General features: G+C 55.5%; 1 protein-coding gene across 5 annotated transcripts in view; it reads left to right on the top strand.

Moving 5' to 3' along the window:
* The first annotated feature begins 1,604 nt into the window (after window positions 1–1,604).
* The window catches only part of BAIAP2 (BAR/IMD domain containing adaptor protein 2), a 48,569-nt gene continuing 26,516 nt past the window's right edge, over window positions 1,605–23,657 (top strand). For all 5 annotated transcript variants that reach the window (XM_080375164.1, XM_080375167.1, XM_080375168.1 and 2 more), the window contains exons 1-3: window positions 1,605–1,763; window positions 10,840–10,915; window positions 12,920–13,006. In XM_080375164.1, coding sequence (XP_080231290.1) covers window positions 1,692–1,763; window positions 10,840–10,915; window positions 12,920–13,006 — 235 coding nt within the window. In that variant the 5' untranslated portion in view covers window positions 1,605–1,691. The remainder of the gene's footprint in view (window positions 1,764–10,839; window positions 10,916–12,919; window positions 13,007–23,657) is intronic.

Below are 23,657 nucleotides of genomic sequence, written 5' to 3'. Positions count from 1 at the left end.
CCAAAATGGGACCCAAACATGGCCAGAGTGAGCGGTCACCTTCGGTGCCCCCCCTGCTCCTGGCCGGGGCTGGGATGGAGGGTGGGAGGCAGCAACAGGAATAAAGCCAGGAGGTCTGGGGCCAAGGTATCGACCTGGGCTGCTTGGGCTTCTGATTCTCAGAACTGACAGAGGAGATGAGGGGAAAGATGCGCTGAGCTGCTTAACTGTTTCACTGCATCTCGCGGCAGACAGGAGGGAGAGGAATGAGAGGAAGGCTTGGCCCGAGGGCCAGGGCAGTTTGTGCCTGGTGCCCTCCAGATGTTCCTCCTCTGTATGGCCACAGGGACACGGGGACAGCCCCGGCTATGCACAGCTGCCTTTTAACTGGATCACCCTGCAGGGCAGGGGACATGGGGCACAGCCACGCTCCTCCTGTCCCTCAGAAGTGGTGCAGAAGTGGCTGCCACTGGCCCGAGGGACGGGAAGGATGGGGATCCGCAGCTTCACTGTCCCTTGGGGACCTTGCAGCTGGGGAGGCTGGCAAGGGTCTCCCAGGGAATCCCGGTGTGTGCAGGGTGACAAGGTGCAAGCCCAGCTCTCCTGTCTGGCTGGGTGGTGGGACAGCGTGGGGACAGCGAGGGGATGGGTAGGCAGGGGCTGCCTGCCCTCCTGCCTGGGCTGGTCTCCCCAGACCCAGCACTGCTCCAGGCTGAGGACAAGCACCGTGGGGCGCGCAGTGTGGGGCTGGCCATGCACCACGGGCACCACTCATCCCACCGCCGCTCTCCTGGCCTTCCTGGAGGGCCTCCACCGTCTTTCCCTGTATAAAACCAACGCCCTGAACACCGCTGGCTGCTCTTTCCACTCCAGCTGCTCCCAGCCCATCTCCCCCGTGCTGCGCAGCTGGGAAGTGGAGCACAGCACCAGGCGTGTGGGTACCACCACGTGTGGGGTACAGCAGGGGCTGCTGTGTGAGGCATCTCAGGGATTAGGGGCACAGCAAGAGGCAGAGGATGGGGTAAAGCAGGGGTGTGGTATGGGGTACCATGATCTATGGTGTGATGTATAACAGGGCGGGTAGGGTAGGTTATGGGGTGTATTGTGGGGGTATGGGGTGGGGAATGGGGTAGAGGGATGGCATGGGATGGGGAATGGTGCACTGGATAGGATACAGGGCATGGGATGGGGAATGGTGTATAGATGGAGTATGGGGCATGGGATACAGGGATGGGGTATGGGGCATGGGAGGGCGAATGGGGCATGGGATGGGATATGGGGCATGGGTGGGCTATGGGGGTACAGCATGGGGAATGGGGCACGGGATGGGAGACAGGGATGGGGGTATGGGATGGGGTATGGGGTACAGAATGGTAGATTGGGTATGGGATGCGGTATGGGATGAGGAACGGGGCATGGCTGGGATAGGGGGTACGGGACGGGGCACGTGTGGGGTAGGTGGCGCGGACGGGTTTGGGGCACGGGGGTCCCGGCGGCGGGTCACAGGGGGGAGCCCGGCCCCGCGCCCCCGGCCGCCGCCGCGCCCGCAGCCCCCGCCCCGGCGGAGTCTGGCCCGGGGCGGCCAGGGGCGGCCCCTCCCCGCGGGGCGGGACGGGGCGGTGGCGGCTCCGGCAGCCGATAAAAGGCGGCGCGGCCACGGCTCCGCGCTGCTTCTGCCGCTCCCCGGTGCTCGCCGCGCCCGCCGCCCGCCCATGGTGCTGCCCGGGCCGCCCAGCATGTCCCGCTCCGAGGAGGTGCACCGGCTCACCGAGAATGTCTACAAGGTGAGCGCCGCCGGGGGGCTGCCCGGCTTGAGGGCGAGGGGTGGGTGTCCTTTTATTTTACCCCCCACCCTGCCCATCCTCTGCCGGGTGCGGGGGCTGGGGCCGCTCCCTCCCCGGGGGCTGCGGGGCCCCCCCGCTCCGCGCCGGGTGCGGGACTGGGTGCGGGCGCCGCGGGAGGGGGCGGGGAGCCTGCGTGTGGGTCGCCCTGTCCCACGGGCGGGCAGAGCCCCCCGGCCCTCGCTGCGCCCCTCCGCCTCTGGCGGCACCCGGCAGCGTCGGAGCCGTCTCCGCGTCCTCCATATGGCTGGAGTTTGGGAATATCTCCGGGTTTGTTTTTTTCTGCTTTGCTCCCAGGGCCATGAGAAAAATAAAATAATTTATGTGCTTTAATTTTCCCTGTGAAGGAAGTGGTTTCTGCTCTGCTGAGTCCTGTGACAAGTCTAATAAAACCTCTCTAGCCTAACACGTAGTGCAGGATGTCATTTGTTAAACTGGGAAGCTTGCATGATTTCCTGCATCTTAAGTAGTTAGAGTTACCTGGGAGCATTAAGCAGGGAAAAAAAAAAAGCTGTGATAGGAAAATTTAGTATAAAAAAATACTGAAGTTCTAAAGTCACGGTTTTGGGGATCCTGAGGCATATGCTCTTGGGACAGAGCTAATGGCACCCAAAATCTGGGCTGCTCTTAGCATAGAGGAGGTCTGCGAATGGAGCTGTCTGGTTTTGGGGGCTTGGGTGCCCGGGGCTCCCTTCCCCCCTCTGCACCCAGGGTCCGGCTGTGCAGGTTGCTCTCAAACCTGGGCAGAGCTGGGACCTGCAGGGTGTAACCCCTGTCACTCCCGGGAGCTGAGCATGGGGCATCAGCACAGCTTGGCCCTGGGACGTCCCAGAACCCAGAGAGCTGCTGGGGTCCATCACCCAGCCCCGCTGGTCCCCTCCACTGGGTGACAGTGTGGTTGGCCTGGGGACAGTTGTTGGCAATAGTTTCAGCTGGTGGCTCAGTTGTTTGAGGTGTGTTGTCCTCGAAGAACTGCACTAATAACAGGTTTGCGGAGCAGGTCACAATTTTCCGGGGCGCTGTGCTGTAAGGAGTGTGCAGGGTGGCTTGTGCCATCGTACGGACTGCGCTGGGTGAAGCTTGTTCCCCCAGGAAACCAGGGGTGATGGGTGAATGCTGGCTGGGCTCTTCTCTCGCCTCTGACCACCAGCTTCATCGTCCCTGCACGGCGTGAGCTGTGGGTCTGGAGGCAGAGCAGGGCACCCTTGGCACGGAGCAAGCAGCAGCACTGCCTCCATTGGAGCCTGGTGGATCTGCCTGAAGTGCGGAGGGTGCATGGGGACCTCTTGGCCCCAAGAGCCAAAGGTGGACTTGAGAGGAGTCCAAAGGTTTCCATCAATTAGCAAACACTTTTAACTTCTTGGTATTTTAGTGGGAGCAGCTAGGGTGTAGGGAGTGAGGACACGGAGGCAGATCTCATGGAGTTACCCAACATCACCATCGCTGTGCTGGGAGCTGGAGGATGGTCCTGACTCCGTTTGCATTCCCTGCAGTGAACGAGGAGCCTTTCCTCCTCTGAAGATAACAGTGCTTTTCTTGGCCTCTGGAAGCACGTGGCATGGGGTGCATGCAGGAACGCAGTGCTTGCCTGTTTCTTTGAGGACTTGTGCAACCTCCTGGAGCCCAGTGTGAGGGCTGGAGGCTCAGGGACTGTGTGGATTCTCTGGAGCTCCATAAGCTTTGGAGTCTCCAAGTACAAAACCATCCCCACTGCCCGTTTACCTGTTCCTTTGTCTGTGCTCTTCTGGCCTGTACTGTAGCCTGAACACCACTGTGGTCAGGAGGTGACAACCCTGAGGAAGGAGGATGATGCTGGGGAGGTTTGGCTGGTGCCTCCTCACCCCATCCCGAGCTGCAGGGGTGCAGGATGGGCAGCTGCCACGTGCTTGCTTCTAGCCGCTGCTGTTGTCTCGCTGGGGTTTCGGAAGCAGCCAGACCAGGGGGTCGAGCCGGCTCCTGGGAGGTCTGGAGCAGGCAGCTCTCGGCTGCTCCCTGTGCCAGGCACCCTCTCCCACGCAGGCTTTCCCAAGGCGTTCTGCTCGGGAAGCCCATTGTAATCATTTTCCAGAACCAGCGCTCACCCTCGGAGTGACTGTGCTAATGAGATGGTGGAGGAGCTGTCAGCCGCCTCCTTGCCGATGCTGCCACTACAGGCAGCTGCCTACACATGTGTAGTAATTACAGAGGGAGACGGAGGCTGCTGGCACCTTCCACCAATGTAATCCCACCTTCCCTGGTGCTGATTCACTCGCAAGGACCCTGTCGTAGCAACACAGCTGTTGGGCTCTTCTGTGAGCACGGGGTGGGGGGGTGAAACCTCTCCGGCTGTGGGTGCAGGGCTTGGTGGAAGGGCAGCTCCCTGGGCTGCTCCCCGTGCACTGCTCGTCCCTCACATGGGACTATCTATTTGCGGAAGGAAGGGACTGGCAATTCTTTCCTTCCCCTGAAGACAAATCGGTCTCATTTATGACAGATTAGATTATTGCCATTTACAGGCTAACCTCCATTTCATTTTAAAGCTATTTCTTCCTGTGGAAGATCGTTTTGTAATGGTGTGTGAATAGCTCCGCGTTTGAAGAGGTGTTTGCTTAAAAACACCCCAAACTCGAAGCCTAATTGTCTTGCACAAATGCAGGCTTATAATTCCTGATAGTAATTTGCTACACATCAACTGTAATAAATGTTATTGCCAGCATAACAGCCTCTTGCCTTGTTATCTCCAAGTCCAGAGGGGAAGGGGAGTGATTCTTGCTCAAGTGAATCAGAAGGGAAACTGTGGGTGGTTTGGTGTTTGGCAGCAGAGGGATGATGCGGTGTGACAGGAGGAAGGAGCTGGCCCCTGGAGCCAGCCTGTGCCACCCCCCATGTCCACACACTCCACTCCCTGTGTCGGGGCTTCTTGCACCCCAGATGCAGGAAACCTGTCAGATGGGTGCCGGGACTCTGGTCAGACCGGTGCATCGCTGTGGTCAGTGACACTGCTACATGGCTTCCAGGGCAGCACCCTGCTCCCGTGGGGAGTGGGTGCCGTTTGCCTGTGTCCTGAGGGAGCGGGTCAAGCACTGCAGGATTCCTTTCCCAGCGATAACTGTGCTCAGGGTAGCAGGGGGGAAGCCAGGCTTGTTATCCTGTGGTAAGCAGGGCCCAGGGCTGTGGTGTTTTTATAGGGCAAAGCGCTTTTGCCAGAGTTTTGCATCTTTGTAGGAGTCTTGGCTCTGCATCAGAGTCTTTGGAGTGAGGGTTGGTGCTGGTTCAGCTGCAGGGTGCTGGGCTCTGCTCCCGCACTGCCCCATGGCTTGGCACTGGGGTGCTGATGTGGGGCTGCCCTCGCTTTCTGCTGCTCTGTCCCCTCTGCGTGCTGGGCGCGTGGTCTCTGCCCTCTGCTGAGACGCTGCATCTCTAGACTGTTGAAACTTCTTGACTGAGAACTCTTACAAGCAGGTAGCTCCTGACTTGCCAAAGGTGCTCCAGATCGCTTCCTGTGCAGCTCCTGCTGATGAGAGATGCTGCTTGCTGGGATGGAGGCAGCTGGGGCTTTGCCTTCAGTGCCTGGTTGTGTTGAATCTGCTCGTGGCCAAGGTTTCACTCCCGTGCTGCTCATGTTGCAGGGCACGGCGCAGGCCAGTGCATGTCAGACATCTCCTGCACCGAGCTCTGTGGGCTGAAGCCTTTGGCTGAGTGGAGCCCCTTGCGGGGGGTCTGCAGGGAAGGGGCCGGGGCTGGGTGATGCTCCTAGCTCAGCAGCGGGGGTCCCAGCCCCAGGGCTGCCTGGCAGGGTGACTGCTGGTGGGTACTGACAGGGTGCTGCCCAGGGGGTGCCGTGTGCCGTCCAGGTCCTCCTTCCAGTTCCCTTCAAGCCCAGACCCTGGTTACAAAGATGTTCAGAGCTCTGGCCCTGAAACTTGGATCCCTTCATCCTCTGGCACGACAGCCAGTAGAAACTAAATACCTTTAGATGGGGACCCTGCTTCCCCCTGCCAGTTCTCTTGCTCCTGAGCTCTTTCTCCAGGAAAGATTGTGCTGAGCCCTGGTCATGCCCTCTGGCTTTGGGGCAGGACCTCGTGAGAACCCCAGCCGGAGGACAACGATGTGGCCGGTCCCGCTGGCTTGCGGCGAGCTTGGGGAGTGCTTGGGGAGGTGGGCTTGCCAGCAGCGAGGGAGGGATGTGGCACCGCAGCTGTCAGCAGCTCCGGTTGTGAAACGCTGTTGTGTGTTACGGTGCACCAAGATACCAGGGAAGGGGATGGATGGGGATGTTCCCAGTGGCAGAGTTATAAGGTGGGTGTGTTGTAAGCAATTAAAATCAGCCCTGCTAACAAGTCCAGCGAGGTTTCCCTCCCAGCGGAAACCTGGCTCTTAAAATGACAGGGCTGCCTTCTGATGGCGTGAGGCAGGATGAGCCGAGATGGAGGCAGTGCTGGGGTTTGTCTGGGAATTAAATATTAATAGAGAAATAACAAAGGTGTTCTAGGAGGAGCAGGACTGACCCATTTAGAAACAAAACTTCCTTATAGCTGAGCCACTTTTGCTGTGTGACTGGTGTAGTGGAGCATCCCATGGTGCAACCCCCTCTGATGGCACTTGTCATGGCCACCTGAGGTCCTGCTGTCACCCATGAGTCACCCGGGAAAGCAGTGGGTGCCAGGCTGAGCCCAGGCCACCCGTGCCTGTGTGCAGTGTCAGTCTTGCAAGGAGCCATTGTGCCTTAGCACTGCGTGGGGGCAGCAAGGAATGGTAGTGGGAAAATACCGAGGTGGGGGTTAGCTCAGAGTCCATCACTTGTGTTCACCAGGGTGTCTGGGATGTCCCCAGCAGCACTGCCCAGGCTGTCTGGGAGAGCAGCCAGGCAGTCATGGTGATGCTCATCCCTTGGTCAAATCTAGGAGCCTCCTCCCCCCTCAATCCCCTGTTGTCTGTCCCTTTGCCCTGTTGCTGCACGGCCAGGGGACAGGGCACAAAGTCTGGCACCATAACCGCAGATGGCCCAGCACAGCCGTGCGGCATGAGGTCCTGCCACAGCTGTGCGGAGGTGGTGGTGCGGAGCCTGGGTGCCCAGCAGAGCACAGCTGCTGAGCATCCTCTGCCTCGGCGGGGCGCGGGGGCTCCTGCTTGGCGTGCTGCTGCCTGTTCGGCTTCAGGAGCCGCCCGGGCGGCTGCGGGGATGGCGCTGGGGAGGGCTGTGCAGCCTGTTCTGAAATTGTTTTTCAAGCCTTGAAGGTGTCATGCAGGTCTGTCCTATGCAGGAGAAACCTGGTACAACCTGAACCAGCTCCACTTCCAGCTTGTCTGCGGGGAGGTTTAAACTTTTACTTCTGGGCAGGCTGTGACGGTGTGGGAGCAGCTGGTACATCCTTGCCGTGGAGTGCGCTCAGGGGAGGGACGGGGACCTCGTTTTCTGTTGCCTCTTCTCCCCCCTCATTCAGTAGGACTGTGTCCTGGAGACCTTGTGCTTTGCATTAGTTTCATTTTTGGCAGCTAAATAAAGCTGTGCCAATCCCAGAGAGCTGAGCGGTATTACCCAGGGAATTTAGTGCAGTGGAACAAAGCAAAGCCCTTTCAACCTTTAGCTGCCAGGGGTTTTTTTGTCTGTGTTTTTCTAAACTCTGCCCAGCCAGTGTGTGGAAGGCAAACAACTTGTGGGCGGTGCTGATGGAGCAAAATTTGAGGGAGAACGAGATTTGCTTCCATTACCAGAATTTTGCTGAATATTAGCTTTTCTGTAGTGTCCTGCAAGCCCAGCTTCACCTTGGCAGCCGAGGGGGAGCGGTGCTGCCGCCCTCCCTGCCGCGTGGGCTGCTCTGCTGCCTGACCCGGCTGTGGGAAGCGAGTGCTTGCTAAGCCTGTCTTGTGATGAAAATGTTTATTTTTCAGTATTTCTCCTGAGCAGCTGCTGGCATTTCAGCTTCTCACCTGGCGGGGGGATGTGAAGGTGTGTTAGTTCTGGAGTCACCTTCCCTTCCCACCCTGAGAGTGAGAAGAAGGCTTGAAAAAACTCCGTTTTTATCTCTGGAGTGAAGAGCCCTGTTCAGTGCCCTCATCCTGCCTGGCTGTTTTTGTTGGAGTCTCCAGACAATGTCTTAAAAAACATTCACTTTCAGCAAACTTCCTCCTGAGGTTCGGTGAATTTCAATTGGCCGGCAGGCGGTCGCCTCCCCCCTTCTTCAGCTGGTCAGTGGGACCTCTCGGGGGGGGGGCTTTTGTCCCTTTATTTATTGCTTTAAGGTGGCTGTTGTTGGTCGGCGGGGTGCAGGGTCCTGCCCCAAGCGGTGCCAGCAGCAGCCAGCGCTGAGCCGTGCTTTGGTTCCCTCCGGTTTGGGGAAGATGCACTGAATTTTGGAAGGGGATTTCCTTGATCCCTTCCCACCCCACAAGTCCTGCAGGTCAAGAGAGCAGCTCGGTGGCCGTAAGCCCTCGGGCATGGCACTGCTCTCCATCGCTGGCTGCACCCATCTGTGCCACTGCCCCACACTGGGATGGCCGCTGGTCACCGGCGCTTTGTCTGCAGGTGCTGTTCTGTCATCGATTCACTAAGCTCCGTACTTCAGGAAGATATGTTTACACAGCTGCTGCTGCAAAAATAATTTTATTTATATACATGTATACATACATATACATAAACACTTACTGCACTTAACCTAGCAAACTGTTTAAAAATCACTTCCCCACAGAATTTCTGCCAATATTTCTTCTGCCTAAGTGTTACACAGCCTCAGACTGCTCAGGCTGAGCTGGAGCGTGGAGAAGGCTGCAGCCGTGGCTCTGTCCCTGGGCAGCAACCCCAGCTCCTTTCTGGGGCGACACAGGTAGATTTTTTTATTTTTTTTGACCAAAGTTAAACGTGACATTGAATGGATGGAGCAGTCGTCATTGGTGTTAATTAACTCTTGTACAATTGTCTCCTACAATTAGAGAAAAGAACTCACTATGTGGCTTGTTGCTACAGGTTAATTTTCTCCTTTCAAGCTGAGCGTGTTCGCTAAACTGCTCTGTGCTGCCCCAAAGCAGCTTCCCTCACACCGTGCTGCGGTGGAGCTTGACCTGCAGCCTTAATTAGCACTGAAGTTTCTCATTAGCCTCGTGCTTGCCTGCAAGAACTCTGCAATCCTCTTCTGCTCTTTGCAGGCTTGTGTGGTGGTGTGGGGCAGACCCAAAAGCACAGAGAGCTCTTGGGGTGGTGGGATGGTGGCTTTTGGGGTGGGTTGGTGCTTCGGCACAGCCATCCTTAGCCCACCGCTCCAGCCGGGAGCGGGGCTGCTGCCCTATGCTCCTTGGAGGGATAAAAGGATTTTTCCTGCCGACGAATACCAGCGCCTGGGTGATGCCCTGCCTCGGTGCTGGAACACTGAGCTGGTGTCCTGCACAGGTTCCTGCTCACAGAAATTATAAAATGGCTGTATTGAGCCAGGGAAGGTGCTGGCTGAGTCTTGCACACATGCACCCGCGGAAGAAAATTGAACTGTCACGCTCTGCAAAGGCCAGGCAGCAGGAATTCGGGATAAAAATGCCTCTGGCAGAAAATGAGCTTTATAGTGTTTGGCCAGTTTCAGATGAGGTGACAGATGCTTAATCAGCTTATTCGCCATAAGTGTCTGTCTGTCATCTTCCCTCCCCTTCCCGGGATGGGACGCTGCCAGCAGCATGGGGCTGCAGAGCCCATGCTTCCCGGGGGGGACGCTTGGGCTGCGCGGGGACCTTTAGGCATTAAACTCCATTCCCTGGCGGTGCCTTTGGTGGGGGGCTGTGGGGACAGGGCAAGGGGCGTCCCTGAGGTGGCTTGGGACTGGCCCCGGGGCTGTTCCGCTGCAGCTGGGCTTGGTCCGGAGGTGGGATTTGTGGGGGGAGAATGGAGATTCTGTTGTCTCCGCCGCAGCTGGCCTGGGAATCGGTGTCTGGTTCTAGAGATGCTATCGGCACCGGGGACTGAATAGCTCTGGCCAGGGAGGGCCAGCCATGGCTGTGCCAAGTACAAAGAGCCGTTCTTCTTTGTGATCCGATTATGCCTTCCCCCCTCCGTGTTTAAATAAGGACCTTAAAGCGAGGGAGGAAAAGCTGTCAGACAGAGCTTCTGGTGTTCACCGACACCCTAATTTATGCATCTATAGGCAGGTGGAAAGTGACACCAAGTGCTTTGAGACAGAGGTGTAATTCCTTGCGTGTGGCTTCAGCCGTGGCTGGGACCAGCTCAGTGGGGACGACGGTAGCTTTGTTCGGGCTTCGGCTCCTTGGGCATGATTTGGATACTGCTCTTCAGCCCTTCCTGCTTCTCTGTGATGACCGAGGTGATGCTGCTCTCCAGGGCTGTGCCCCAGGAGCAGGACATCACCAGCCATCATCTCCTGGAACTCAGGTCAGCTTTGCCGCTGCTCTGAGGGCTGTTGCCTGCAGTCTCAAATAGCCGCCTGAGGTGTTATTATGGTTCTGTTTGCCATATCTGATAATTTCATGGTTGGGGCATTTGTTTATTTCTCATGGTGAAGCACCTGCACAAGGCATCTCCTACAGGGATGCTGCAGAGCCACCTTGTTGTTGACCCTCTACCTCGTGGTGTTCAAAACCCAAGTTTGGTGGCCCTCAGGGAAGCTGTGGGATGAAGGGAGGGTACCTGGGGCATCACCCCCCCAGCCGCGCCAGGCTCGGCTCTGCCTGCCAGGGCAGTGCCTGCAGCAGCTGCTGGAGCTTCTCTCCGGGGCTGGAGCAGGCATGGCCTGAGGCGCAGCAGGGGCTGCTGCCTTCAGCTGCCATCCTGGCTGTGTTCAGCAGCCCTTACAGCCGTGCTGGGTTTGGCGTTGGGTGAATCCTCCACTGCCCTCATCCCTGGCTCCACTGCCCTCATCCCTGGCTCCTGACGTGCCCCAGATCACGAGGTGCTTGCCCTTTAGTCGCTTTTGTGTGTTATTTGCAATACATGGGTCTGCTGGAGGCTCTCAGTGTAAAGCTGGCTGCCCCAGGCGGGTGCGGAGCTGCTCTGTCCAGCTCCCGGTCATCTTTGCTAACCCCGGCGATGTTCTTTTTCCTTTAGACGATCATGGAGCAGTTCAATCCCAGCCTCAGGAATTTCATTTCTATGGGGAAGACCTATGAAAAAGCCTTAGCAAGTAAGTGAAACTGCGCTGCTGACGCATTTATTGTGGAAATGCTGGAGGCTGCGGGGCTGGTGAGGGTCTGGCTGGACAGTGTGGCTTTGGAAGGGAGGGAAGCTTGGAAAACAGACTTGGGATGCTCTTTGTTCCCAAGGAGAATGAGGGGAGGAAAGTGGGGAGATGGTTCTTGGACCTTGATGCAGAGCTCACGGCATTAGGACACGTGAGGCACGTGCGTGCTGTGGCCACGGATGTGGAAAGGATTCAAGCGATAAAAGCTTGGGCGACAGCTGGATAACACACTTCCAACCAGTTTCTCTTTAAATGTTATTTTAAAATATTTATAATTAAGATTTTTAAGTTCTGTTTAAAAGATGTGTTACTGGAATGTTCAAATTGCCCAGAACACTTTGGAAGAGAGGGAAAAACCTAAAAATACTGGTGGCAGCTCTCGGCTGGGAGCACAGGGTCCGATTGGGAGCCATCAGGGAGGCGTAGATTTAAGTGATCAAAAGTAAAACTGTGAATTGATGAAAACCAAAAAAAGGACTGTTTTGACTTAAAATGACTTTGCGTACTGCCTGGGCCTCCCTCAGCTTGGTCCTGGGGAGGTTTAGGGCAGGCTGTGTTCGACTGCAGGCAGCTGCTTGCTTTTGGGGAGGGCTCTGCTTGCTTCAGAGCTGCACTGCAAGTCTCCTGGACTTTATTTTTTTAATTTGCTCAGTGGAAATGTCTGTAAGGGGGGAGGCTGTCACAGTCTTAAGTCGGTGGGAAAAAAATATTTTGGTGTCCCATGTTGCAATATGACCTTTGTGAAGGATCTGTGCCGCCTTGCTTTGTGCCTTGGGCAAATGTTATTTCCCACACGTCAAAGGGTTCCTGGATGGTTCAGTGAGGATCTCCTAAGGTGCAGACCCCTTGCTGTTTGCAGGTACAGGTGCTCCCCGTCATGCTGCTTGCTGCCTGATTCTTGGCAGTTTTTAACTAGATTTTTTTAATGGATCAACTGGCTGTAATGTGGGAAGTGCCCGTCCGTCCCGGTTGGCCGCACAGGGGCGGTGGACTCTGATCCCCCAGGGATAGGGCACTTCATGCACCCTTACAAGCAGCGGCGCTTCCCAGCCATCCCTAATGATGCTAACGAGGCAGGGGGCTCCGGGTCTGGGGGTGCTTCTGCCTGCTGCCTCCCTGCTGGGTCTGCAGCGGGTGCGGGCAGCAGGCAGGGGAGGAGAGGAGATAGGGGAGAAGAGGCTGCGCTTGGAACTGCTTTTTATTTGTTCTTCTGAAACGTTATACCAATAATGCAGTTTTTAATTACCCGGGTAGTGGAGTGCGTTTGTAACATGCTGTTTTATCACCACTTAAGCTGGACACAGTGTAACTGCAGCATTTTGTGGATAACCAGTATGATCACTTGTTTTCTATTTTTCTCTCATCCCTGCTGTGAATGTGCTTTGAAGACCAAGATCTTCCTGTAATTTTTAAAATTGTCTTTGGTCATCCTTTACTTTGGATCTCTGAGCTTGTGGGGGCATCTGAAGGAAGTGTCTTAATCAGTAAATCATGCTGGAAGAGGCTTCAGCACATAATTTGATGGTGTTGAGCTAAAGCTGTACAACATGTTCTTGTGATTAGAGGAAACCCCCTGCTTATCTGATTAAAGTGGAGTGTGTAGCTGGAATGTCAACAAACAAGACTGAACTATAATGAAAGTCTGTGATATTCAATTATTCCACAGTGATTTTTCTTAAGCAGCATTACGCAGGCTGATGGTTACGCTGGAATGAAAACCACCTAGGTCCTGCATGTACCTTTTTTCTCCTAAATAGCCCTGTAATCTCGCTGCTCGAGCTTTCTTCTTTCTTCACTCATTTTTCTTCTGTTTGTTGTCTAGTCCCTCCCTGTGGGGTTAAGCCCTTTGAAGTAATGTCTATTTTAGTGCCTAGCATCTATTCAGTGCCACAGGAGTTATAATAGCCATTAAAGAGAACATAACCTGCATTTTTTTTATGCTTTTAGGTATGACATATGCAGCAAAAGGATACTTTGATGCTCTGGTTAAGATGGGAGAGTTGGCCAGTGAAAGCCAGGGATCTAAAGAATTGGGTAAGTCACCAATGTACTGCTAAATGGAGTTGCAGTCCGGAGCACACTCTGAGCACAGGAATGAAACTAGATTTTTGCTGTCGATGGAGATAGCAAGCTCAATTTGGAGTTGATACTGCCTTATGTGAATGGTAAAAGTGCCTCTGTATCTGCTGTTAATGTAGCTTTAAAAAAAAAAAAAAAGCCTGCTATTCTTAGTGTCAGGATTTTGGGGCACTGTCAGCTTGTGGTGTTTGCAAAGAGGAAGCATTTGCAGAAAGCAGCTTTGCTGACATTTTTGTCTTGCTTTGCAAAAGCACCAACTTTGCTTTGGGGGCTGCGGTGGTGCTGCCCATCCTCATCCTCTGAAGGGGAAGGGATGACACAGGGGAGCAGGAGCGGTGTGGGCAAGGGACAGGTCAGCTGTACCAAAGCAGGGTTTCTCCTGGCAGCACCCAGCGCTCAGGCTGTGTGCGGTGGGGGCTGCGTTTAACCCTGAGCCCCCCTGAACACAGCAGAGCTGCTGCAGGACCTGCTGCATGCTGTCTGTGCAGCTTCCCTGTGCCACATGGCTGGGGACTCGTGCTTGCTCAGTCGATGGGAGTTGCGGCAGACATCATGAGCTGTGATGCTTGGTGCCTCCTTTCCCTTTTTATTTTTTAACACTTACTCCTCTGGTAAGTCATTTGGGAGCTGCTTTTCCAGCTTTCCCATGGCTCAGACATGGCTCCTGTGATCTCCCTCTGAGCTGCCCCGCATCTGCGCAGATGTGGCTCAAGGTGGCTCTTCCACCTCCCCCAGGGGTGCTGCTGCCTCTTGTTAAGGCTCTTGTAAGGCTGGGATGGGGTTTGGTCTCGTTGCCCCTGCAGTCCCAGGTGAACCCCTCTTCCCCTCAGCCCCTTCTGCGGGTCTGGTTCACCATATCACGGCGCCAGGAGACCGCAAACTCCTCATTAACACAATCTCTCTGAGGCAGTCAATTAACAGAGAAGAGGCTGAGCTGAAATGACTCTAAAGCTGACGGAGCTGTCGGTGACCAGCCCCTCGGAGGGGTCAGGCTTTGGTGGTGCTGCATCAGGTGCCACTTACCCCCAGCCACAGGCTGCTCCAGCTCGGCCGTGCACAGCTTGCTGCCTGTGTCTGAATTTTGATGGGGAAGCAGTAAGTGTCTATGGAAACAGATTCCATCACTTGGATTAAGGCTGCCTATAGCAATCTGTTTCTGTTTAATAAATAAAACAAAAGCCTTGTGTGCGCTGCATGCAGCAACTGAGATTGTAAAGGCTGTGCAGACCTTACTGGGGGCTACTTCCCCCTCTGGCGGGGTGAAAGGTGCAGCAGCTCTGTCCTCCTGGAGGTGACAGCTTGGGAAGCCCTGTCAGAGGTGGCTCAGCTGGGCGAGGGCAGGAGCTTGAGGACCACAAATCCACAAAAAAGCCCAAAAAAAAGGCTTTGCTCACACTTAAAACTTAGCTTTGGGGTAGTCTGGTGGTCCTGCTTCCTTGCCTAAGGCTGGTGGTTTGACAGCAGGCATCCTTAGTGCCCTCCTGCGGGCTCCTGATGTGCATTCACTGCACGGCTCAAGTGTTTGGGGGGTTAAAATGTTTCCACGTTACTGCACCTTCCACTCTTGGTGTGAGCGCATCCAAGGGCAAATCCTGGCAGCTCCTGCTCTGCCCTGAGCCATGATGAGCGGCTGCTCCTTGGGCCTCTGGCCTTGTTGATCTTGCTGATATTTATTGTGGCAGTTGCTCCGTGCAGGAGAAAGTTAAGATAAAATTTCTGGCTGCAGTTTACTGGAGCTGATAACAGCTGGGGACACACCCCCCTCCCAGCAGGATGTGTAAACAGGGGCTAAAAAATGCTTTAGATTGTGGCTGTGCTCACCAAAGGTATGGTTTTTCCTGGGAACACCTTTACATTATCAGTCCCTGCACTGTGATTGCTGATAGTGCTTGAAAGGAGGAAAGGGGCATTGGCGTCTGTGTTGTTTCATTTCTTACTAGAGGCCACAGCAAGTGAGGACGTTCACAACTGCCACTTCCATCAGTGCAGTGCCCCTGCCGCTCCCTCCCTGTGCAGGTGGTTTCCACCATGAGCAGCAGGACAGGGAAAGCTGCTCCAAGATGCCAGGCAGGACTCTGGGATGCTCTGGTTGGGACTGCAGCTTGCATCTCTTCCCAGCCTCCATAGAAAAGAACCTGAGGTTTTTGCTTCCCTTTTCTAAATGTGGATGCTTTTCTGATCTCATTTCTGGGACAGGAGAAGTCAAAGAACCTGAAATACTGCAGACCCCTTGTCTAACATGTGGTTAGGGCAGCCACATCTGTGCTCTGGCTCTCCTGCCTGTGCTGCAGTGATGCTGCCTGTGCTGGGGTGACTATGGAGGGCTCTGCACCCCCCGGGCGATGCAGCACGGCTGGGGACTGGGAGCTCCGGGTGGTTTGCAGCACCCTGGGGAGCTGAGTGGGCACTTGGAGGCTGTCCTGTGCCAGGAGAGCTGCTCCGGCTCTTGGCACTCAAAGCCGGTCATGTTTTCCTGCTGTCACCTCTCCAGTAGCACTTGTGACTCTAAGGAGTTGCTCTTGAAGTTGGGCACTGGAGAAGTGCTGGTCCCCAGCTGCACGTGCTGGCTGTCCAGCGCAGCTTGTTCGGCTCTGTGCTGGCTTTTTTTAAACACAGGCTCCTCCGATGGCAGTGATGCTGTACATTTGTCATGCTGAAAACATCCAGGCTGCCAGTGCCCTGCCTCCCAGCTTGGGTCTCTGCTCACCAGCTGCTTAGCACTTCATTTTTTGTAAATTCTCCATCAGATTTTAGCGACAGTGTGTAGACAGGATAATCCTGGGTCGTAATGGAAAACCTGGTGATAATAAAGTATTTGAGCTGTAATTGGCTCTGTGGCTTGAGTTTTTGGGTACGAGCGTCTGGTGGGGGCATACCTCTGTCTGAACCCCATTGCTGAGGTTTGGGATGTTCAAAGTCTGTTTTCTTGGGGGTTTTTAACTAAAGTGATGCCCTGACCAGACCCAAGTTGTAGCTGTCAGTTGTCCCCGCACAGCAGAGGTTTGCCGTGAGCCAGTTCATGCGGTTCCCTGTCAGCTGAGCAGCTTTATGCTTCCAGCCACCTGGGGAAGCCTCCTGTGCCTGGCGGAGCTGCAGCTGCTCTGTGCCCTGCAGCAGCCCCCGGTGCTGTGCGGGCAGTGGGGGAGAAGCCGGGTTGTGGGACCCCTCTGGCAGTGGGCTGGGGGAGCGAGCCCCGGGGGGCTGATCCGGGTCAGCGGTGGCAGCGGGCATTGGCTTGTGGTGGCATTCCCAGGAGGGATGGCAGGGAAGCTGCTCCCCTCCCTGCTCTGCTCTCCAGGCTGCTGCCCAGCTTCTGGCACATGGAGGGTTAGACCCACAGTTCCTCTTCAAGAGAGGTTTCTTATGCTGCTGTTCACATGTTCTGTGGTTGCAGTGGGGGCTTTGGGGAAGCTGAGAAGCTGGTGTGAAGAGCAGGAGTGCTGGTGTCTGAGTGGGGAAGGTTGCTCCAGGCTTGCTCCGGGGATGGTTTGTAGGTGCTGCCGAGGAGGTCCTGTCTCATGTGTGTGAGCATTCGGGTGACTTCGGCCCTTGTCTGGCTCCTGCATAGGTCCCTTGGATGCTGCTCAAAATGTAGTTTCTTTTGTCCCACTTGAAAACTAGGCCATGGCAAAGTCATGGGAAAGGATTTTCTTCTGCAAGGAAGTGTGTGCCTGGTGAGTGGGGCTGGAGGTGGTTTCCAGCAGGCTGGGAGCACCCTGGGGTGTTGGGGCCGAGCAGCACCTGCATGACACCCCGTCAGGGCTAGAGGTGGATTTTTGTTTAGCAGCTGGTTTTCTTGAAGGTCCTCCTGGGTTAGTGAAAGCTGCTCTGGCTGGAGCGTGGTGCTGCGAAGGGACAAGCCGTGCAGTGGTGAGTTGACCATTGCTGAGCTGAAGGGAGCTGCTGGCAGGCAGTGGCTTCTGATCCACAACTTGCAGAATAAAATTGGGACCAGTGGCACCTTCGTGGTCCAGCTGTTTGGTGTCAGTGGAGGGTGCTGGGCTTCAAGAGGTTTAAACTGTCTCTGTACAGCTGTTAAAGCACTGATGAGCATCGCAGAGGGATGCAGGGTAGAGCTGGGCACAGAGCCTGGTCCTGTCCACAATGCTGCATAGAACCTGGGTGCCACCAGCCTGGCGGGGCGGCCAGCATGGTGGCTCCTGGTGAGAGGAGCAGAGCAGCCTGGTGGGATGCCTGTGGCTGCCCAGGCAAGTTCGGAGTCTTGCCCTCCCTGCAGCTCCTTGGTCTGGCCCCGCTCTTGGCGGCAGCGTGGTTTGGAGGCTTTCTGCTGCGCTGAATCCTCTGGGATAGAGGGATTAATCTGTTAATTGGATTTGCAGTTTTGGGTAGATGCTTCCTGCAGCAGCAGAGATGCAGATATAGATCCTGCAAATGTCAAAGGTTGTTGCAGTGTTTGGTGTGTGATGGGGGACCACTGGGTCGGTGGTGGCTGTGGCGCCCGATGCCCACTGGGATCCTGCTAGAGCAGCAGCCAGAAAAAGTGAAGCTGAGCTCCAGGAAATCCTTGTGCTTGATGGATGAGGCTTGGTGTCCCTGCAGTGGGGTCCCTCTGCCTGGGTCAATGAGCTCGTGGGTGGGAGAGCAGCAGCAATCTTGTTTGATCATTTCAAAATTGGACTTAACAATGCACTTAGTGGCTTTTGGGTAACAGCTTTGTGCTGGTGGAGAATTGGATGCTCTGGACCTGCGTTTCCACCTGTGATTCTGTTAAAAGGCCTAATTTTCCCGAGAAATTTTCCCAGGAGTTCAGCACTCGGCCTCCAAGCTGTGTAGTTCTCTTAGGGAAGGCACCTGTAGGAATGGGCTTGTGAAGGGTGCAGAAATGCAAGAAAGACCTCTTAAAAACTGCTGCCTGCCTCAGAAAGAGGGGCTCTGCTGCTGTCTGCCTTGCCTTTTCACTGCCTTCAAACCTTGCGATGAAAAGCAGACTGCCATAGCAGTAGGCTTGTTCTCACCAACCTGTGTTTGGGTAAGTAATGGTGGAGGGTTGTTAAATGAGCATCTGTGACGAGCATGTTGCCTGGCTGGAGTTTCTAACGCATAGCAGCTGTGTGGAACATTTGGGTTTCACCTTCAGTGGTGACATCTCCCATGGATGCCTACCTGCTGTGTGCCCAGGCACTGTGCCTGGGATGTGCTCCAGCAGGGATGCTCCAACCTTTGGGGAGGGGTGGGGGGGCCGTTGTGTGTCTGTGGGCTGGCTCCTGATGTCCGTCGGCAGTGCTGCGAGCTTGGCAGGCTTGTAGGAAGGGGCACAGCCTCTTGTGTGGCCAGCCCTGGGTCCTGGAGGTGCTTGCTTCCCCTCCCGGGGCCACTGGTGTGCTGGATGGGTTCAGGTGGGTCTGAGCCGGGTGCCTGCAGGCTGGTGAATGTGACGGCTGTGCAGTTGTGTTCTCTGCTAATTAATCCTGCGCCACCAATATAGCTGCTGCCAGAGCAGCTGGGCGCTAAGGGACTCGCTGGTCTGTACCTCATGATACAGATACACGATCTGCAGGCATCCAGGGTGGCTGCTGGAACGTGGGGCATCGCAGGTCACCCAGGTCTTTAATGTGTCCGTAGTAAAATCGTCAATGGCAACTGCTCAGCCTGAGGGAACCAATTACTGAAATGTGTCATTGAACTTGCCTGAGTCAGGGTGCCTCAGGAAGCTTTTGCTTTTTGGTTTTTACCTTGTCTCTCAATAAATAAATAAAATGTTTTAAGCTTTGCCAAGCTGGGTTAAAGCAGCAGCTGCAAACAGAGCTGATCGTTATAATGCTGATGAGTTGCTAATATAACATCAACAAATTGGTACCATTCTTTGGGGCTGTGATAAGTGAAACCTTTTGGAAGAGGAAATAGATGAATCAGTGCAGTGGGGCGATTGTTTCCCCACACTTGCATCCTTCCCGCTGCAGGCGCCGGGATCTTCCCTGGGCTGCCCTGCAGTGGAGTGTCGGCACTGTTGAAGCCAGAACCTCCTTGTCTGGGTGAGGGGCTGGGCTGTGACTTGCTTCTTGCTGGGGCTTGGGCTTGTCCGTGGCACGTGCTGGGTCTGAACTTGGATAGAGACATGTTAATATGAGGGAAGAGGAAAAAAATTGCAGAAGTTCTGAACAGCGCGCTTCTGCTTCACATTTGGCTTGATCAGGCCTTCAGCACATGATACTTATATTGGATATAAGGAAGAAATTCTTTGCAGTCAGGGTGGCGAGGCGCTGGCCCAGGCTGCCCAGAGCAGCTGTGGGTGCCCCATCCCTGGCAGTGTCCCAGGCCAGGCTGGATGGGCTCGGAGCAACCTGGGCTGGGGGGAGGGATCCCAACCCACGGTGGGTGCTTGGACTAGATGATCTTCAAGGTCCCTTCCAACCCAAACCCCTCTGTGATGTGCGAGCAGAGTTATTGCCGGTCGGTGTTTACAGGACAGGGGGAGGCAGCCCTGCAGCAGCAGGGATGTGCCCGAGCTGGGGGTGGGGGGCAGTGCTGCAGCTGGTGGAAAATGGAGTGAAACTGGTGCTGAAAGGGGAACTGGTAACTGCTAGGCTGAGCGCCCTGCTCTGCCAAGTCCGGCGGGGCAGGATTCCACCCTGAAGCAATGCTTTGTTAATAATGTGCACAAGGTTGATGCTGTCCACCCCACTCCCAAAGAAAGCCCCCAAACTGATGGAGCTCTCCTGTCCAGCAGGCAGTTGTGCTTAGCAAAGTCCAGGAGGGGTGAAATGAGTGCCTGTGTCAGAGCAGTGTCTGGGGCAGGGTCCTCGGGCGCCCAGTGCTTTCACATCTTCATCTGCCCTGGGTACGTGCTGGTATGGGCACATCCCCCCACGCGGGTTCAAGTACTTGCTGGGCATCAAAGGATTCAGCTAACAGCATTTAACCAGCTGTTGAAAAGCAGATTATTTTTTTTTCTTAGGGTTTTGGAGCTCAAACAATTTGCCCTGTTACTGTCTGTTGCTTTTTCTCATTAATGAGCTAATATACCTTTTCTGCCAGCTTGGTTACTTCCCTTGATGGCACAGTCACCTTTCCTCGTCTGCCTTAATGAAAAGCAACAGAAGGAAGCCCAGCGCAGTGTCAAATAGTGGAGGAGCTGAGCCCCTGGGCTCCTTGCTTCATCCTTTCATGCTCTTTATTTGGGGTTTGAATCTCCAAAGCAAGTGATCTTGGTGGCGAGTGACTCCAATGGTGCTGCCTCCTCTGTCTTAGAGGAGCAAGGAGCCATGCTGGTGAGGAGGAAGCGCTGTTTGCTTGTCGGCGCATCCCTGCTCCGAGCTGATGCCAGTGGCAGCGGGAGCCGGTGGCCGGCGGCTGGGGACCAGCTCCTGCTGCCCTTGCAGGGCAGGCTGGGCTGCTTCAGCCCTGCTCAGGCATCAACATGTTCTGGCTCGGGGCGCTTTGGCTCCTTTGCCAATGAATTGTTTGGTATTTTTATTAAAAATGGCTCATATCTAACTCAAGAGTGAAGGGAGAAAAAAAATATCTTTAGGCTCTGAAACTCAAAAGCAAAAACCCTGTGAGATGGGCTCCCACTGCTCTGCCTTCTGGAGGGGCAGCTGGCTCCTGCGCAGGGCTTGCGGTGCCGGCAGCAGTGGGAGGGATGTGGCACAACCTGTTTGCCTGCTCCTGGCTGGGTGTGGTAGGGAAGGGCCCACAATAGCCCTTACAGTTCTCCCAGAGCGATACTGTGAGTCAGGCATAAATAGCAACTCCTCCTTGCCTGTTTGTGCTTTGCAGCCTGCAGAGAGGCGTGTGAGCCCAGCACGGGCAGGTGAAACCCTTGCTCTGCTGTCCTGCCCTTCCCTGTCTTTATTTTTGCTTTTGGGCTCAGGTGAGATGATGAACCATGGGTTTCTTGACCTATGGGATGTGCATTTTGGCAGCAGGGTGAGCATGGTGCTCATGCTCTGTACACAATTTAAGCTGTGACCCAAGCTCCTGCCCTGCTCTGCCCTGCTGCGCAGCAGTAATTATTGTGTGTAACTTAAATACCACTGGTAGGTGATGCAAAACGCCTGTGGCGTGGGCGTCTGTGCTGCTGCTGGGGCGTGTGCTGTGGTCCCAGCCCTGCAAACGCCTTGTGGTATCTCAGCACAATGCTGCCAATCCTCTTCCCAGCCAGGGTTTGAAATATTTGGGCTTTCCAGCTACCGTGGAATCTCTTAGTCACAGCTTAACTTCTCCTCTGCTGCCATGCTGGGTTAGTCGGGGCGGTTTCAGGATGAAATGTCTGTTAATGTCTAACGAGGTCGAGAGGGTTTTTGCAGCGGTGAAGCATCTCGTGGTGTGGCAGTATCGGGGTGCCGGAGGTGCCATATGTAAATTCACACGGTGCTGCAGCTACTATTTAAGGGATTTAGTTCAAATCCTGCTGCTGCCCCACGTGGGCTCCCCGCGATGGCAGAGGCCACGGGAAGCCTGGAGCTGATTCCTTCGGAGCTGTCTCAGCCCGGGGAGAGGCTCTGGAGGAAGCTCATGCCTCTGCACAGCCCAGCGCCGGGCAGGCATCCAACCACCTTCCTGCGCCACACCAGCTGCAGCACCATGCTCACCTTGTGCCGTTCCTGGCACCGGGCTGGCCGTGCCGTGCCACCGGTGAAGGCACAGCAAACCAGCCACGGTGGGGACAGTGGGGGTGGCTGTGTCCCCTTGCCCGGGCTGGGGCGCTGAGCAGCATGCAGCAGGGATGCTGTGCCAGGAAGGTGATGGTGGAGGACAAGGTCTAAACAAAAAGATGCAGATCTGTTGAGGTGCACCATGCACCGCCCTGGCTGCTGGGGCCAGGTTAATTCCCTGGGTGAGGAGTACAGTGGGGGCAGAGACCTGGTGCTGGGTGTACCGGCTGCTGCATTAGGGGATATGGATGTCACGTCTGAGCGCCTGGTCCCTGCACGAGTTGGGACTTGGCTCCTGTGGCCAGAAAGCCCCCGGCCAGCCCTGCACTGTCTTTCTCAGCCAGGGTTTCCACTCCAGGCAAACGGGAAGCGAAAGGGAGAGGGGGTGGTGCAAGCTTTGAAAATAATAAGCGAGCCACCCTTGCATTGATACACTCCTGAAAAAGCAATCTCAGCCAAGCAACGGTGTTACGTCATTGCCTCCTTGCAGTGGGAATTTGTGCACTTCCCATGATTGAGCTGTCGCAGCCCAACCGGAGAGCAATTTCCTGGCGGTCTTGTGGTGGTGACCCCTTGCCCGGACCTCCCTGTTCATGCGTGAAGATCTTGGCGGCAGACGTGTAATGGCCCAGGCAGCTGCCTGCTCCACGCCAGCGCCGGGGGCTGCTCTGCCTTGCTCAGCACCTTGCAAAACGGCTGTAGAAGTTATAGCTGTCTCGGTGGCTGCAGGGATCTGGGCACATGGTTTGCTCCCGGCAAAGGAGCGGAGCTGCAGCCACGGTGTCTGGTCACCTCCCTGCTTTGTGGGATGCTTTGTGCGTCCCTGCATCCTCTCGGAGCTGAGTGGTGGGCACAGGGGGACAGTGGCCCCGGTGCCAGTTGGCACTGGCTGAGCACTGGCCGGTGCCAGAGCCGGTTCTGTTAGTGCATCGACCCGTGGTGGAGGGGGCTGGTGCCTGCCAAGGACAAAAAGGGATCAGATTTTAATGTTTGCAAAAGGCTTTGAGACACAATGTATGGTACAAAGTACGAATTGCTCCAGCCACAAGAGCAAAGAAACATTGGGCCAGGTTGTTCCCGGTCAGCCGGTGTTGACACTTGGCTGGCGTATGGCCCAGGCACGTGGTGTGCCAGGGACAGGCTGGCCAAGTGGTGGGCTGGGGTTGGCCCAGCACATGCCATCTGTTTTTGTGCTGAATGAGGGTCCCAATGGTTCCCTTCCACTGGCGAGATGCTGGTTTGGCTAATCCCAGTCTCGCTGAGGTTTGACTCCACACGCAGAGGATGCGGTTGCCCTGGAACCCAGGGTGGACCTGGCCTCTGCAGGGGACTTGCATTTTCCTTCATTCTCTAAATACGCTAAAACCTGCTTTGCTTTTTCTGGGATGGGATGGGGGATTCTGCTTCCCTTTTGGAGAGCCCCTGTGGGTGTAGGAGTGGGGGAGCTACCAGCCACCTCTGACTGCAGGACCTCCCGGGCTGAGTCCTGAGACAGGAGCAGCTCGGAGACACGGCTCATGGATTTCAGTTTACAAACAGCTCCATGTAGGCTGGAAGCCTCCTGCGAAGCTGCAACCTGCCATGCTGGAAGGAACAGCTTCCTAACTTAGTCCTTACAAATAGCTGACAGAGCTCAGCTCTGCCTGAAAGCCTGCTCTGGTCCGGAGATGGATCGTGCTTTTAGCCGAGCGGTAGCACTGGTGGCTCCTAAACGACGCTCCCGCAGCTCCCAAGAGCGCGTCTGGCTCCGGCTGTGCTGGGGCTTTTTGCTGAGGCAGGACACTGCCCTTCCTCCCAGGAAAATCACAGTGGGTGTGTGACTTGATGAATTCTGCATTTGAAAAGAAAAATTAAGGCAAGAGACAAAGCAGAGCTGGGATCCCTTGGCCATGGCAGCCCTTTGTGGGACTGACCTTTGGCATTCGCAGCAGCCTCATGCAGCGGCTCTGCCCTCGCTGCCCAGCTCGCTGGCCCAGGGCAGGGCTGCCCGC

This window comes from Falco punctatus (assembly GCF_963210335.1).
Source record: "Falco punctatus genome assembly, chromosome: 1".
Classification (NCBI taxonomy): Eukaryota; Metazoa; Chordata; class Aves; order Falconiformes; family Falconidae; genus Falco; species Falco punctatus.
This window is presented reverse-complemented; position numbering and strand designations above follow the sequence as displayed.